General features: G+C 35.4%; 1 protein-coding gene across 3 annotated transcripts in view; it reads right to left on the bottom strand.

Moving 5' to 3' along the window:
• The window catches only part of LOC148943128 (KICSTOR complex protein SZT2-like), a 495,507-nt gene that overhangs the window by 215,497 nt on the left and 262,914 nt on the right, over nucleotides 1-17,096 (bottom strand). For all 3 annotated transcript variants that reach the window (XM_089102275.1, XM_089102276.1, XM_089102278.1), the window contains 2 exons: nucleotides 4,876-5,051; nucleotides 1,596-1,723 (listed from right to left, as the gene is read on the bottom strand). In XM_089102275.1, coding sequence (XP_088958401.1) covers nucleotides 1,596-1,723; nucleotides 4,876-5,051 — 304 coding nt within the window. The remainder of the gene's footprint in view (nucleotides 1-1,595; nucleotides 1,724-4,875; nucleotides 5,052-17,096) is intronic.

Below are 17,096 nucleotides of genomic sequence, written 5' to 3'. Positions count from 1 at the left end.
AAAGATAGACAGATATATAGATATTAATTCAGATACAATAAAGAAACAATAGTTATTGTCGTATGAAGCGTTAAGCCACCCATATTATCGTACTAACAAGGGGTTAGCGTGCCGTGACCACCAATATTACCGTTCTAACGTGTTAGGTAACGGAGAAGGTAGCCCATATTTAAATACGGTAAAGAAAAAACTTGTCTCCAATACTCTGATATTCCCTCTCTCTCACTTTCTCTGGGAATAACTTCTACCAAGCTTGCGGATCACACTCCGAACCTGAATTAATCAATTCTGACATATTCCCTATCCTAATCTAGGGTAAGAAAAAATTACTTTCGTAATTCATAAAGAAGGTCACACTTAATTTTTTCAGCCATCTCAAGTAAAAAAAAAAAAAAATCACAAATTTGCTGAAAATAAACACAAACCAAATTACTTTCCTCCGCGGGATATAGGAGGGGCAAAAGAAGGGGCAATAAGAAGGGGCAAAATGAAAGGATCCCACTTTAACAACCTCAATAATTCACCAACTTTGTTTTGCAAGCTTTTTTCAAGTGCATTTTCAAAATTTAGAACTAGATACTTGCTTGAATTAGGGATTTACCTTGCTACGGCCTTTTCAAAATTTAATCAAAACTTCCAGCATGGCAAAAGGTGAGAAACTAATAGACCCAAAGCAAGTTTGTTTTAGACTTTTTGCTTCTTAAGCGATTTTGACGGCTAAGCTTTTCAAATCTGTCCCAATTTCTCTGGAAGGTCTAACTTAATAATGTAAGCCGTTATTTAGAAATTTTTTTGCCACCCTATTGAAAATCTACATGATCATAGTTAGTTTTGATATACATCAGCATCCGCCTAAATATTACTTGATAGCTTCACCTTGATACCCTTAGTTTGTATAGTAGCAATAATTATAGTAGCAGTAGTAGCAGTATGCACATAGCACCTTTTTTTCAACATCCCCTTCAATACACGATGAAATCGCTAACTTAGAACCATTAACCGGTCCTAAAGCATTGCTGATACGTCCTCTTGACAACCTTTGTGGGCATAGTGTGTTTTGATTTATTTCAATACGGTTAAAATACTGCCCAAAATTTTTTCACCTAGTCAAACTCAAAACGAGCAGAAATTAACACGAGTTGGGCTCAAAACCACTATGCCTTCCCATGGCCAGAACATAATTTGCACTTTACTGATAGAAATATAAATGAATGTGCATTGTCAGTTTAATATACATATACTGATATTTAGTAATCAAATTGTTAATATTGTCTGATTTATTAAAGTTATAAAAGTAAAAACATTTATATTTTTTCATTAAAGTGCAAATTATGTTCTGGCCTTGGGAAGGCATAGGAATTTTGAGACCAACTCATGTTAGTTTCTACTCGTTTCGAGTTTGACTCGGTTATTTATTGTAATTTCTGTTTGTTTTGGGTTTCATTTGTTTATCGAACCTAATTTGTGGTAGTTTCACGCTTGGTAGGTTATTTGATTTTATTTTTGCTCATTTTTGGTTTAATGGAGTTCTTTACTTTTCTTTGAAAAACTTATTTTGTGGAAAATAGTAGTATTGAAGTCAGAGAGGGGATCACCTTGTGTGAGAGAAGAAAACATGAGTTCAGCAATATCAGCCTTTCTAAAAAGGTTCTTCAAAGAATAGGGAAAAGGCAGCTCTCGAATACTAGGATCTCGTAACAACTTGTCCAGCGACACCTCAGACCTATAATGAAAAATTAACACCATGAGAAATAGCTTAAAAACTATGATAAACAAGTAAATAGGAACTTTTTATCATAAACAATGATAAGTAAAATATTAAACTAACGTTAAGTATGCTAAATGTCAAATATTAAAAATATAAGTATAAAATATAATTTATCCAAAAACTAACAAATTTAAAACACAAAATATGATAAATAACAATGGTTAATTAAAAAAAAACAGTTAACAAATAATAAAAATAAGCATCCAATAAATAAAGAATGAAAATTTTATAAATACTATAAATAATACAATAATATTTTGAGAACTAAACAAAGGAAAGAAAATGGACTGATTTAAATGATAGATTTGATCGACTTTAGAAGTTATACGAAAGAAATAAATCGAAATAATAACTAAACCTAAGATCTTTAATACGGTAAAGAAATAATTTTATTGACATATTGTATCTAATTAGTATTTAGTGTTGTTTAATTGGCATAGAACAGTAGAACCTAAAATGAAAAGTTATAAAAAGATCGTCAAGTATGCCTATTGGTCTAGCTACGACTGTAAGCTTAGGCTAGTTCCCCTAGCTCCCACACAAGCAGCGAATTTTTCAAGTAATTTTATTTAATCAATAAATTTAAGATTTTGCGCAAATCCTTCCAGAATAACCCATCTGTGCTGATTCTTCTCGGACTTTCTTGACATAAGAGTAACATAGAACCTGCTTAGTTTGAGGGTGTGTGTTATCAATCTAACTTTGACAAAAGCAATTTCTTAGACCACACTGCTTTTCCATTTACGATAAATTAGGCAAGAAAAAACGGGTTTTAATTTTAATAAAGCAGTGAAACAATAAATTACAACAAACAAACAATTAATTAAAAAGTACTCTGAATATTTCGGCCCCTCATCCGGGAGCCTTTCTAAAAAAAAAATATTTGTATGTTTTGTATGTTTCTCGGTACCTTGACTTATTCATTATTTAGCAAAGAACTTATAGTTTTTCCTGATTTAAATGCTGTTTTTACATTATGTTTTTTTTTATATTAAATCAGGACAAGCTATAAGTTATTTGCTAAATAATGGAAAAGACAATGTACCGAGAAATATACAAAAGGGAGTATACAAAATTTCATGCTCTTGTGGTAAATTTTATGTGGGAAGAACACAACAGAATTTAGGAAATAGGCTACAGCAACACAAAAATGCCATAGATTGCTCTCTAAAACATAATAAAAAAACAGAAACGTTTGAGTCAGCTGTTGAAGAATATGTAAATAATTTTCCTCATCACAGTATTTTATTTGATCAGAAAAAAAATTGTATACACGTCTGTAGAACTTTTAAAAAGTTTCAGAGAAATGATAGAAATAAAAAAGATTTTCTATGGGGGTATTAGTATCAATAGAGATGAAGGGGATTTAGAGTAAATTCAATTTATAATAGTTTAATTAAAAAACAGGTACAATATTCAACCAGTATTGATTTTAATAATTGTTCTGAAAAAAAATTATAACCTTACGAACAAAGGTCAGAACGGGGTAAATGCTGGGAAAAGTCAACGAACTGAAGCTAAACTTGCAACCAAAAAAATCCATTCAATTTATAGTTCATAAATTGGTTGATTAACCTGTGAGATTTAATTAGGGGTTATGGGCCGGGGGTTAGGTGACCTTTATTGTTTGTTCAAGTAAATATATTCTTCCCTTTTTGATAGATTTCCGTTTATACATTGATTGTAAGAGGAGAGTGACGCATGATATCAATATAGACATTCGCTTTTGTTTATTGCGTTAAATACCCCAGTGCTGGAAGTTTTGTTTAATATGTGAGTTTGTTTCCTACTTATTTATTTATATTTTTTCTCTCTCTCTCTCTTCGTGTGTTTAGTTGTTGCACTTCTATGTGTGTTATCTTTTAAAGAACATTTTTTCGTTTTTTTTCCGTTGAAAAAGGCTCCCGGACGTCGGGCCAAAATATTCGGAGTATTTTTTAATTAAGTTTGTATTTGTTGTTATTTATTTGTTCACTGTTTTATTAAAATTAAAACCCGTTTTTTCTTGTTTAATTTTTCGTAATTTGACAAAAGATGTCACATAACACCTTTTTATCACCTTAATTGGTAGATTCCGTGTCAGTAAAATTCCGTGTCAGTCTCTATGGTAAATAACTGTATGTAGACCGTGATTGGCAAGACTTGCTCGATAAGTATTGTGCGGACATATGGTAAAGTTGAAAAATTTTGGAAGCCGTGCTTCCATAAGAGGAGCATAGAATTCAAAGAAGAGAATACTTCTGATGCGTACTCAGATCAGATTTAATATTAAAAAAAAAATCGAATGTAAGTAAAGAGCGGTATTAAATTTTAAAAGGAATGGGAACAATTCCGGATACGAGGGGAGTTATCTACGTCCCGCAACAACCTCTCTTCACTCTTTACAGCGAAGTTTTATCAGTGCTTTACTGAAAGAATTTATAAGTGAAATAAGTATTTCCAGTTAGTGATTGAAAGCATTTTACTTGCCAATTATCTTTCAAAGCAATTGAACTAAAAATTTGATTGTTTAAAGGAAATGTATTGAAAGATAAATCTATTTATCTTTCTAGATAAAAATTTTATTTATAAAACTTTAATATTTAGTTTTTTTCAAATGAAAGTAAAGAGCAATATCAATTTTTAAAAAGAAGGGTAATTTTACCATATATGAGGGGCTCACCCACACTCCTCAGCACCCCTCCCTACTCTTACTCAAGTTTTGCCAAAGAAACCCTTTCTTAGACAAAAGTTCAAAAATAAATAATCTGTAGATTCTCTAAGACAAGTACACCTTTCAACAAAAGGTGTATAACCTGAAATTGCTTGGTTTCCTCTCTTCCATATTTTCTTTTTTTTTTAATTTGGCACCAACTACTGCATAGTCGCAGATGTAGGTCTTTCTCTTTAAAATTGGATTCCCGATTCTTTCTAGCTTTTTAAGATATATGCGGTTGTGTAAGTTCTCATTTAACCATAAACAAGAAAACTATAAAAAAACCAGACCTCTTTAAAAAACTTTTTAAATAAAACTTTTTAAACTATACTTTTTTCTTTAACTTAAAAAAAACGATTTCATTTTTACTGTCCTTGGTACTTACAGAAAAAAAAAATGACATCTAACTTACAATTCATCATCAAAGGAAAGTAGGGAAGGATCCTTTTCAACGGCAGAAGCTGAGCTACAGTTCATCTGGGAAACGTTGACAGGGTTGGGCGACAGCGTTGAGTTGTCTAAGCTCATCGTTAGAAGATAGTCCATTGTTGCCAGTGTTGTTACGCAGTCCAAGTCTCGCAAGTGGATCTAAAGAAAACGAGAAAATAACTAATAGCGGTAAAAGGCAAAGCCAGGAGAGATTGTCGAATATATTATATTGTTATCGAAAACTTCGTAGTAACGAGGAACAGCGACCCTTGACAATGGCAACCACGACTATTTTTTATAACAATAAATATGTTACCGTGAGTGTCCAAAATTGGTGAATGTCGTCATTCACCGGTGAATGTCCGAAATCTCTTTTTGTCTACATGGATTTAGTCAGGGTTGCCAATCAACTTTTTCAGTTTTAAGTAAGGCTTAATAGTGACAGGTTAGGGTAGGTTGGGTTAGGTTTTTGACCCATTTCTGAGATTTATAATCTAATTTAACTCAACGTAACTTTAACTTTTACCATCAAAACTCGCACAAGACTGAAATTGGCAAAGCTAATTGAATCCAAGCAGAGAAAAAGGAATTTCGGACATGCACCGGTGAGTGTCGGCATTAACCAGATTTCGGACATTCACAGTAACACATGCATCAAAAGAATCTACTTTTTATGGTGTTTAATTTTAAAAACTTTTTCCACGAATAAAGTTTTTCAAAGAAAAGTAAAGAGCTCCATTAAGCCAAAAATGAGCAGAAACAAAGTCAAATAATCATCCAAGCAAAACTACCAAAAATCACTATGAATGAGTAAATGTATTTCAACACGAACATAAATAACTATAAGTAGCCGAGTCAAACTGAAAGCGAGCATAAAACTAACATGAGTAGGGCCGATAACACCCATGCCTTCCCCGAGATTAAATAAAAAAAACAAGTTATTTTAACTGAAAGTAAGGAGCAACATTAAAACTTACAACGAACAGAAATTATTCCGTATATGAAAGGGGCTGTCCCCTCCTCAACGCCTTGCTCTTTACGCTAAAGTTTTTTATTGTTTTAAAATATAGAGTTGAGAGAAAGAGTCAAACTTTAGCGTAAAGAGCAAGGCGTTGAGGAGGGAACAGCCCCTTTCATATACGGACTAATTTCTGTTCGTTTTAAGTTTTAATGTTGCTCCTTATTTTCAGTTAAAAAACTTGTTTTTTATTTAATTTTTGAAAGTTTTTGAATTAAGGCAGGTTTTGATTTTGGCTCACCATACATGAGTAATTAAATCAAAATTTGCATACTAATTTTACTTTTGTTTGATTAAATGCCTTTCTCGAAAATTGTTTAATTTTATTTCCGAGCGTTTTTGTTAGAAATAAATATACATAACTTACGAATTAACTTACGTAACGAACTTCTATATTCATATGTTTTTAACACATATATTAGGGGGTTCGCCCCCTAGTCAATACCTCACTCTTTACGCTAAAGAATTTTGTTCCAATTCTTTAAAAATGACCCCTTAATCACAAAGGCCGTTAATTAGAATAAATAGCTCTTATGAAAGTATTAAAAAATCTTTGGCTTAAAGAGCGAGGTATTGACTAGGAGGCAAACCCAATCATATACGTAATAATTTCTGTTCGTTTTAAGTTGTGATGTTGCTCCTTACCTTCAATTGAAAAACTTGTTTTTTTTATTTAATTTCTGGTAGTTTTTAAATAATGCTGGGAAATCCGGCACCCCCTTCATAGAAATGTTCCTTCCCCTATGAAAACTTCCTGCATGGAAAAATCATACCACATAACCCCCGAACCCCCCCCCCCCCCCGCTACCTGAAAAAATTCCCCCCGAAAACGTCTGTATACTTCCCAATAACTAATACTATAGTAGTAAGGGTGTATAAGATTGAAACCCTACATTCAACCCTACAAGAATATGCTCAAAAGTGTATAAGATTGAAACCCTACATTCAACCCTACAAGAATATGCTCAAAAGTGTAATTGCTTGAAACCCTAGATTCAACCCTACAAGAATATGCTCAAAAGTGTAATTGATTGAAACCCTACAAGAACTGAAAACCTACACGAAAAGGGACAAGAAAAACCCTCTATATATTGAAAACCTACATGAAAAGGGACAAGAAAAACCTTCTATATATTGAAAACGGACATGAAAAGGGACAAGAAAAACCTTCTATATATTGAAAAGGGACATGAAAACCTACAAGAAAACCCATGCATTTAGATACGTGCATTTTAAAAGTTGGCTCGTCACAAAGTGGTCAAGCATGTTATGAAACTAAAGTCATGGTTTTATTGTGCAAGAAATTCCACATTTTTTTTAAAGCTGGTATGGTATAAAGTAGTGAAACAGGTTTTGGGAGTATGCACGAAATTATGTAACTCAACCAGAGTGGTTTTTCGAGTCAACATCCGTTTTTTATTCGTCCTTGAAATTCCATATAAAATGTTCATGCATAACAATTTAATTTTCATTATGTTTTAACATATCGTATAGTACACTGAAAACTTTGAAACAATGGATATTTCATTTGTCAATGTGAGTATAGTTTACTGAATTTCTTAATTTATTTCCAGATAAAAATTGTTTTACCAGTAAATTCAAATTTCAGGGGTATAGGCCCCCCTCTCCTCCAACAATACAAACCTTAAAATATTATGAGTATACTCGCTAAAAAACGCATTTTACACTTTTTTTCCATTATGTAAATAAAATCTCTCCTCCACTGCTTTGTTTACAAGTTTTAATTCACTAGAAATAGTTCTTTTCGTTCTAAAATATCCTTTCCCCATCGTGGATCTAAAATGTGCTGTCTTTTTCCGGTTTAAATAAAACCATCCATGTTTATAATCCTGTTACCAAGAGATTTCAAAACAACATTGGCATGCGTCTTATCGGGGTTAAGATAACAAAGGATGGAAATGTGCGATTCAAGACTCGTTGACAAGAGTTTCTTTTTTTTTGGCCAAATTAGACGAGATGTATTTGATGAAAGCAAAAGGGTTTAATAGATGATTAAGAGGCTTGTATAAAAATATAAAACAGGGAAGGGGGCAATGTATCAATTCTAATACGTTCATTGTAAGGTGAAAAAACAAACTATTTCTTCGAAGGAAAAGTAAAGGGGGGAGGGGCGAGGTCTTCGTGCAGACACGTATATCCTTTGACAAGAAAACTAATGTGGTCATTCCGACACACACCACTGAAGTTTAGTGTTTGATTAGCTTTTAATATGGTTGACTATTTTTTAGATCTATATTTTAAATAATTGTATTGGATTTGATGCAGTGGGAGGGGAGGGAGAGGGGGATTCTTTGTGCAGACTAATTTTTTCTTCTGTAAAAAAGGGAATCGTTTTTTTCCATACTAAATTTTGTCTTATTTTTAAGGAAGAGAATTCCTAAAATTACTCCCCCTCCGAAAAGAGACCAAGATGGGGTGATGTAACATCGATGCAAGCTACACGGCCATCCATTACAAGTTATCTGGACCAACCAGGGCCCTCTCATGCCAGTTCCAGCTCTGCAAGGACCACTATGCAACCTGGTAGAAAATTCAAGAGGGAATGGATGCTTTCTCATAATGCATCGGTTTTGTCTGCTCAAGATCGGGAGGGGGCAACCCTTCATGCTTTGCCAGGGACTTCAGATGTACAAGGGCAGTCTGAATTTGTAAATGTATGTATTTTAGCTCTACCTTATACGTGATTATTTATTTAAAAAATGCTAGGAGGAATTGGGTTTTGTTGGATGATATGGAAAAATGGTATGTGTTAAATATTCGGGAAACAAACGAGTAGAAAAATGCTTCACTATAGATAAGGCTATTGTGTTTTTCTGAACTTTCTGAGGGAGGAGGGGGTCACTTTTTAGTTTTAAAAATTAGTTTACGACTAGAAAAATGCTTCACTACAGATAAGGCTATTGTTTTTTTCTGAACTTTCTGAGGGAGGGGGGTGGAGGCAAGTATTTAGTTTAAATAATTCTAGGAGGAATTGAGTTTTGAGGATGGGGTGAAAAAATGAACATGTTTTTTTTAACTTTATAAAATAATGGTTATTTCACATAGAAAATAAAACCTTTTTTATAGGTTAATGAATTAGCCTTTTCGCCATTTTTCAACACCGTAAAAGTGTATGTCACAGATATTAAAATCCCCCGCCCCCAACCATTGTTTTAAATTTCTCTGCTCCCCTCAGAGATAGCTGAATATAATACATTTTTTTTTATTGGCAAAGAAAGCACTCTTTTGCGTCTTTCTGAACTTTCTGTGGGAGGGGGGTGGAAGAAAGTATTTAGTTTAAATAATTCTAGGAGGATTTGAGTTGTGAGGATGGGGTGAAAAATGAACATGTTTTTTTTTTAACTTTATAAAATAATCGTTATTTCACATAGAAAATAAAACATTTTTTTACATATTTTAATGATTTAGACTTTTCGCCATTTTTTCAACACTGTAACAGCGTGTGTGTGTGTGTGTGTGTGTGTGTGTGTGTGTGTGTGCATGTGTGTGTGTGTGTGCATGTGTGTGTGTGTGTGTTTTTGTGTGTGTGTGTGTGTGTGTGTGCATGTGTGTGTGTGTTTGTGTGTGTGTGCATGTGTGTGTGTGTGTGTGTGTGTGTTTATGTGTGTGTGTGTGTATGTGTGTGTATATGTGTTTTTGTGTGTGTGTGTTTGTGAACGTGTGTGCTCGTGTGTGTTTGTGTGTGTGTGCGTGTGTGTGTGTGAGCATTTGTGCGTATGTGCATATGTGTGTGTGTGCGCACGTGTGTGCGCATGTGTGTGTGCGAGCATGTGAATGTGTGCTATTAACAAAATTTGTAATTCATTATTAAATTTTTTTATAAATAATGCTATAAGGAAAAATTTGTAATTTATTATGCAGTTGTTTTATAAATAATGCTATAAGCAAAAATTTGTAATATATTATGCATTTGTTTGATAAATTCGAATCCAATTAAGAAAAAAAATTGTAATTTATTATGCATTTGTTCTGTAAATAATGCTATAAGCAAAAAGTATTTAGTTTAAATAATTCTAGGAGGAAGAATTGAGTTTTATGGGGGCTGGTGTGGAAAAATGGTACGTGTTAAATTTTCAGGTAAACACACGACTAGAAATGAACATGATTTTTCAACTATATGAAATAATGGTTATTTCACATAGAAAATAAAACCTTTTTTCTATAGATTAATGATATAGCACCGCCATTGGGTGATGAGACATCAACATTTACTGGACCAATTCTATCACCACCTATGGAGTTCAGAGACGAACCTTCATTAGTTCTAGACAATATGGAGTGGCATAGAGGTTTTCTTAATGATGTTTTTGGGGACATGGCTAGCCTAGACGATTTAACTTGTGATATTGACATGATAGAGGATCCGGAGTGGGCAGATAGATTTATGCATGAGCATTTAGGGGGTGTTACTAGTGCATCTGAACCGGGTCCTCATAAAGATATTCCAGCACAGGACAATACAGGCTGGCTCGATCAGATGTCCCCAAACACCTTGGAATATGTACTAGCAGGCCTAGGGGACCTCATGCCATCTCCAACCAATGTAGTTGAACAGACGGGGGGTGGTTTTATTGACAATTCTGTGTCACTCCCCACCATTCCACTTAATGATATAGCTAGTACTAGTAGTAGTAGTAATGCAGCAACAACACCACCAGTATCCTCTCTTCCAGATTTCTCTCTGTCCAACTCTGCCTTGCGCCACACAAAGGTCTACAGCGCCAAATTTGGTGATCCCTTCAACTCTCTAGTGTCGGGGGATATAATAACAGATCCCTCGGCCATTACACATTTATATACTAATAAGATTCGAGCCATTCTTGAACGACAGATGGGGGTGTGGGGAGTGGGGGTTAGTTTAAAAGCATCAATAGCACTAAAAATATTTTTTTTAATGAAAATGCGGGTGAGATGTATTCGAAATACTTGCACACAGAGATGTTGGAAATTCACCCGCATTTATCAAATTACGGGGAGGTTTTTCTAAATTGGGTTAATAGTATTCAAAGTAAGTGGGAAAATTATAACGAGGGGGGTAGTGGATCGGTGGTTTTATGTATTGAAAGTTTAAATGTTAATATTTGTAGATTTAAAAAGAATTTTATTGTAAGAGGTGGTGCTGGGGGAGGGAGGGCAATTGAATTAAAATATCATTCAGATTTAGAGGGATGTAGAGGGATACAACGAATCTGTTTCGATACGAGGCTACAGTGTTTCAAGTATGCATTTTTAATTGCCGCATACAAACCTCTTCAAAAAGATGCATCTAGGAAAAAGTTGGATAAAATGGCAGTTAATGGTAGGGAGGGTTCAAAGTTCCCCAAAGTAGATTTTAATTGTTTAAATGGTCAATTTCCCGTGACACTAAAAGGAATAGATATTTTCGAGCGGGCTAATGCACATTTAAAGATTGGTGTCACGGTGTTACAGTATGAAACAGAATTTGAGGAGGGCCAGCGTTCCGATAAGAAGGGTGTATTATTTCCAGTGCGGGCTCCTTCAATTGAATCAGTAGAACATTGGGTATGGCTTCTGTACACCCCACCCACAGACCCTGATTGAATTGGTCATTTCAATCCGATTACAGATATTAATAGGGTTTTGGGGGAGGGTATAAATGAGAATGTATGTTATTATTGCCCAACATGTCTCTCAAGGTTTTGCTCTGATTTAAAGTTAAAGCATCAAATGAAACACTATAAATGTCATGGATACCAGGCTGTGGAGACGGTAAGAGGAGATAGAGCGATCTTACGTTTTAAAAATTTCAAAAACACGCTCCTGCAGAGAATAAAGATCGCTTTGGACTGCGAAGCTAAACTGACAGAAGTGTGCGATCCGTCAAATTCAAATCGTGTTAAAATACATGATGCCATAGGGGTCTCTTACGCTCATGCGCAACAAGATTCCAATAATACCATGAAAGTGCTGGATGTATTTGAGATGTCGGGTGGCGGTGAAGACTGCATGCGCTCGACATTGGTCAGTCTAATCAAAACTGTAAACGGTGCAATTTCACGCTTTTGTTATAAAAACTATCCTATGCTCCTGTCACCAGATGACAGAGTGGCCATTAAAAATCGTCAAATGTGTTGGGTTTGCAAGGGAGAATTTGATGATGGTGTTGGGAATGGAGGGAGGAGGAAGGTGATCGACCATGATCATTTGTGGCAGGAAATTACATCGGGAGGGAGTAACTTTAAGGGGGTAGGCCATCAGTCATGCAATTTAAACGTTAGACAGCAATATTTGGTACCAGTTTTTATACACAATTCCAATTACGACTTAAAGTTTGTTCTACCGGCGTTGGCCCGCATTGCCAAGGGTGGAGTTGTAGATGACGCATGGATAGATGGTTCTTTTTCATATAATATCATACCAAAATCATCGGAGAAGCTAAAGCTGCCAGAATTCATGTGGAAAACAGTTGACAAGGGTAACACGTGCCTGAATAAAATCCGTTTTTTAGACTCTTTCAGCTTCTTCTCCAAATCCTTAAGTCAATGGATTCAGGAAAAGAAGAGTGACAATTTTGATAGCTTACCCCTCCTCAAACAGCACTTCCCCGATGATGAAATGTATGATTTATTAACATGTAAGGGTATATATACATATTATTATTACAACTCTGGCTCGAGGCTATATGAGGTGTCACCACCGCCCATTGAATCTTTTTACAATTCTCTTACTGAGAGTGAGTGCAACACTAGCGACTATGAATTTGCTAAGAGGGTTTGGGCAAAGGGTGGATGTAAAAATAGGTAGGATTATTGTAAACTATACTTGGCCAGTGACGTACTCACTCTTCTGGACATTGTGTGCAACAATACGGATAAAATCTATGAGGAATTTGGGTTGGATTTAGGTTATTATTTTTCCACTCCTTATTTGGTGATGGACTTGATACTTAAAATCAGCAAAGAGAAATAGGTCTGATCGCCGATGTGGATCAGCATCTGTTTGTAGAGAGATCAATGAGGGGGGGGTATGTTTTTCACGGGGACCTTATCATGAAAACTGATCTGACCGGACGGCACACCGATGAGAAGTCGGACGCAGTTTTTTTGGATATGAATTCTCTTTACCCATCGGCAATTTCTCACTACTGTTTGCCGTGTGGCAATCATAAATGGCTTTACATTCTGTGTACTTCAAATTTCCCCAACATTGCTAGTATTGAAGAGAATGGGGCACAGGGATGGTTTTTTGAAATTGACGGTGAAATACCCATTGAAATCCATGACTCGGTAAAAGACTTTGTTTTTTCCTTGCATAAATAGACCGGTGGGTAGGGACTCTCTGAGCCCCTACAATTTATCTTTAGTAGAGGATGGGCGTATGCACTGGGTACCTTCAAAACAAAAGCTAATTGCCGACTTCAACCCGAAACAGAATATCGTTGTTCATCACGTGCTATTGAAATGGATGGTGTCCAATAGTTTCTAGGTTACAAAGATTCATAGAGCCCTCCAATTTTATCAAAAGACTTACATAAAAACGTTTATTGACACCTTTGTCAGTAAGCGTTCACAAGCGAAAACGAAAGTTGAAAAAGAAGTCTATAAACTCATTTTGAACTCAGCTTTCGGTAAAATGTTCGAGAGCGTAGGAAACAGAAGTCGATGTGACATTGTAACCAATCCCAAAGATTGTGCTTTAATCATTTCGGATCCAAACTTCACATCGTTCACAATCATAGACTCTGATATGGTGCTCCTACATCGCAAGAAAAAAAACATTGTATTAAATAAAAATATTGCAGGGAGGAGTGCAATAACTGAAATATCCGAGAAATTCATGTTTTTTTTTTATTATAATGTATGCAAGGTACAGTGGTCAATTGTGAAAGAAATTCAAGCGTATTACGGGGACACTGATTCATTACTGTTAAAAGTCAAAACTGAAAATCAATTTAATGATTTTGAAAATGGTCAGTAAATTAGCTCACCAACGAACTAAACTAACTGGGATAAATCCTTCTATCAAGAGCTATTGAAACGCCAGGCCCCAAATCAATTGTTAATGTTAAAATCTGAAACGGTTAGCGATCTGATATCTAGTGGTGTGTTTCCTGGTCCGACGGTTTACTCTGTGAGATCGCTCATCAAGGATATCAAATAAGTTTGCAAGGGGGTGCCTACACACTTTGTTAAAAAGTATTTTAACAGGAATGTGTATAGAATCTGCGTGAAACGTAGTTCAGTGCCAAGAGTGAAAGTCATGGCGATTCGCTCTTTACAATTTCAAAACAACACAGTTAGAGCTAAGAAAAACGCCATGTCGGCCATATGAGACAAAGTTTATGCACTTGAGGATGGTGTGAAGGTACTACCACACGGTAACTAATTTATATCAGACCGACTTGAATGTGTAGAGTACAGAAAACAACTCGGTCTGGAAAAATTAACTTAAATTCATTTAAAAAATTATAAATTGGGTGGGAGGTTTTTTTCTTTAATTCTTTTTTCTATATCATAAACAATTTTCAATAAGTGTGTGTGTGTGTGTGTGTGTGTGTGTGTGTGTGTGTGTGTGTGTGTGTGTGTGTGTGTGTGTGTGTGTGTGTGTGTGTGTGTGTGTGTGTGTGTGTGTGTGTGTGTGTGTGTGTGTGTGTGTGTGTGTGTGCAAAGCAGGTCAATTTCCACTATTTAATGCCCACGGACCCCTCGCTTCCCGGCCCCGCGACGCTTCCCACGGCGCTTCCCGCGGCGCTTCCCGCGGCGCTTCCCGGCCCGCCGCCGCGGGCGCCCGCCCGCCGCCGTGGCCGCCCCCTGGGGGGGGGGGATCCCAAACCTAATGCTGTAAATAAAAGTGATATTATTTCAAGTGCATTATTCTAATAAATGTTGTATTTTTTCTATAAATAAATAAACAAAAAGTGTATTTATTTAAGTGTTTTTTCTCTGTGCCTATGTAAATGTTGTATTTTTTATTGTAAATAAATCTAAAAAAAGTGTATTTTTTCATGTTTAATGCGCTTTCAATGTAGTATTTTTTAAGTGTTGTTACTTTTTTTTGCGTATAATAAAAGAAAATATGATTCTTTATTCGTCTTCTTCTTCTTCTTCTCATTCTTGAACGGAGTAGTAGTAGTAGGGAAATTATTTAGTCATTAGACAGCCATAGTCTACAATAAGTTGTCCAAGTGAGCTATTGAAAGGATCATGTATCAATTTAAAACATCATTTAGATTGTTTCTTTGTGGGCCGTCAATGTCGGGCAAAACAACACTCTTAACTAAAATAATTAAAAATGTCGATAAAATGTTTGTGGAAAAGCCGAAAAAATCTACTACTGCTACAGTATTTGGCAGGAGTCATACGATAACATAAAAGCAGTTGACACGATGGGTCTGGTACAGGAACAATTCATAGTGGCACTTCATGTTTTCACAATTATTGAACAAAAATCTTGGGTGATCATTGACGATCTTGCTGAATCTATTGAAAAATGGTCCCAGGAAATGCTACAACTGTTCACTGGTCGCTCTCATCATGAACAGATTTCCGTTGCTCTGGTTCTACACAATCTCTTTCATCAGAGCAAATGTATGCGAACACTTGCTTTGAACTGCACGTACTATATCATCTAAAGAGTTGTTCGTGATTTTAACTCGCTAATAACTCTCAATAAACAAATCTATCCAGGCGCCCCCAAATTTCTACTCTAAGCATACAATTAGGCAACTAATAAACCCTACGGTTATATCCTATTGGATCTTAATCAAAATACACCCGAGGATCTGCGTGTAGTCACAGATATTTTTGACAATGAAATTACAATATATCTCCCCGTGAACACTAAAAAGACCTATTAGTTACTATCATGACACTGATTAAACTACTTGAAAATAGACATCTCTTTTCAGTTCTAAGCACTTCAAAACCCCCTCTTAGGAAAGCCATACTCAACCATGGCATTGAAAATGATTTCAATAATCTAATATCTGAACTTTGTTTAAATTTGACCGAGAGTAATGTTCAACTGCCATAAGTAGTTAAGCAACAGGCAAAGCAACAACGTTCCATTGTCCGTACATTGGCCTATAAAAAGAAAGGAAAGAATTTTAAAAATAAACGACTTCATCAGGCGGGCGGTAGCTTATTCACACTTTTACTGCCAATAATTGCAGGACTTGTAGTTTCCTCTAGAGAGAGAATGGCAAAACCCTATAAATTGACTCCAATAGAACTCGCTCTCTCACCCGTGGAACACTTTGAGAACAATCTGAGTAAATTCCTTGACAATGAGAATATTGAGGATGATAAAAAACTGTTTTACTTCAAGATGAACTTCACCGAGTGGACAAACATAAGGCCTATCGTGTGAAGGCCACTGCTGCTGGTATTGATCACAAAAAAGAATCATCTCCTCAGGATTCTGCTGCTGCTGCTGGAACACAATTGAAGAAGAAGAATTGGATTCAATTTTATTTAAATTTAGAAATATAAGCCCCCAAAAATCTCGTGAAAAACGTAAACGACTCCTAGCTTATCTCATGGAAAGTGGTCAAGATCATATTCAAGTTGAGACAATGGGAAAGGGATTATATTTCAGGGCAAGAGCTATAATCTACTTTATTTAATATATGACATGGTTACAAATCGTAAAGGACTTTTATCACTTGACGCTCATCTATACAACTTTTTAAATACATTAAACTTCCCCAAAAGCCTTATTAGCAATAGACAAATTCTAAGAAAATTAAATGAACATGCATCAACATCATCATCGACACAATTAAAACATGAACATGAAGAAGATGAAGAAGAAGATTTTAAATCAATCTCGGAAAATACTAGCACACCTAGTGGAAACTTGACAATGGTGGCGAGGGAAAAGCGAAAACGTATACTGTCACCATCACCATCCAGTATACAAAAGGGTGGCGGACGTTACACAACGTGTTTACGTTCAAAATGGTTGAAGTTCTGAAAGGTGTTTATGAAAATATTGGTGAAGCAGGGAGTTTAAGTTCCCCCACCACTCTTTCCAAAGTCACTGGTGTTAACACTAAAAGTGTAGAAGACTAACTACAAAATGAACCAAGTTACACCCTGCATAGAAATCATAGACTTCGTTCTAATCTTTATCAAAAAACTAAAGCCTTTTTCCCATCGCATATAATGAAAGCAGATCTCCTGACTCTAGATAAGCTTCAACGA

This window comes from Artemia sp. Qi Xiang Cuo, chromosome 16 (genome assembly GCF_049724085.1).
Source record: "Artemia sp. Qi Xiang Cuo chromosome 16, ASM4972408v1, whole genome shotgun sequence".
Taxonomy (NCBI): domain Eukaryota; kingdom Metazoa; phylum Arthropoda; class Branchiopoda; order Anostraca; family Artemiidae; genus Artemia; species Artemia sp. Qi Xiang Cuo.
This window is presented reverse-complemented; position numbering and strand designations above follow the sequence as displayed.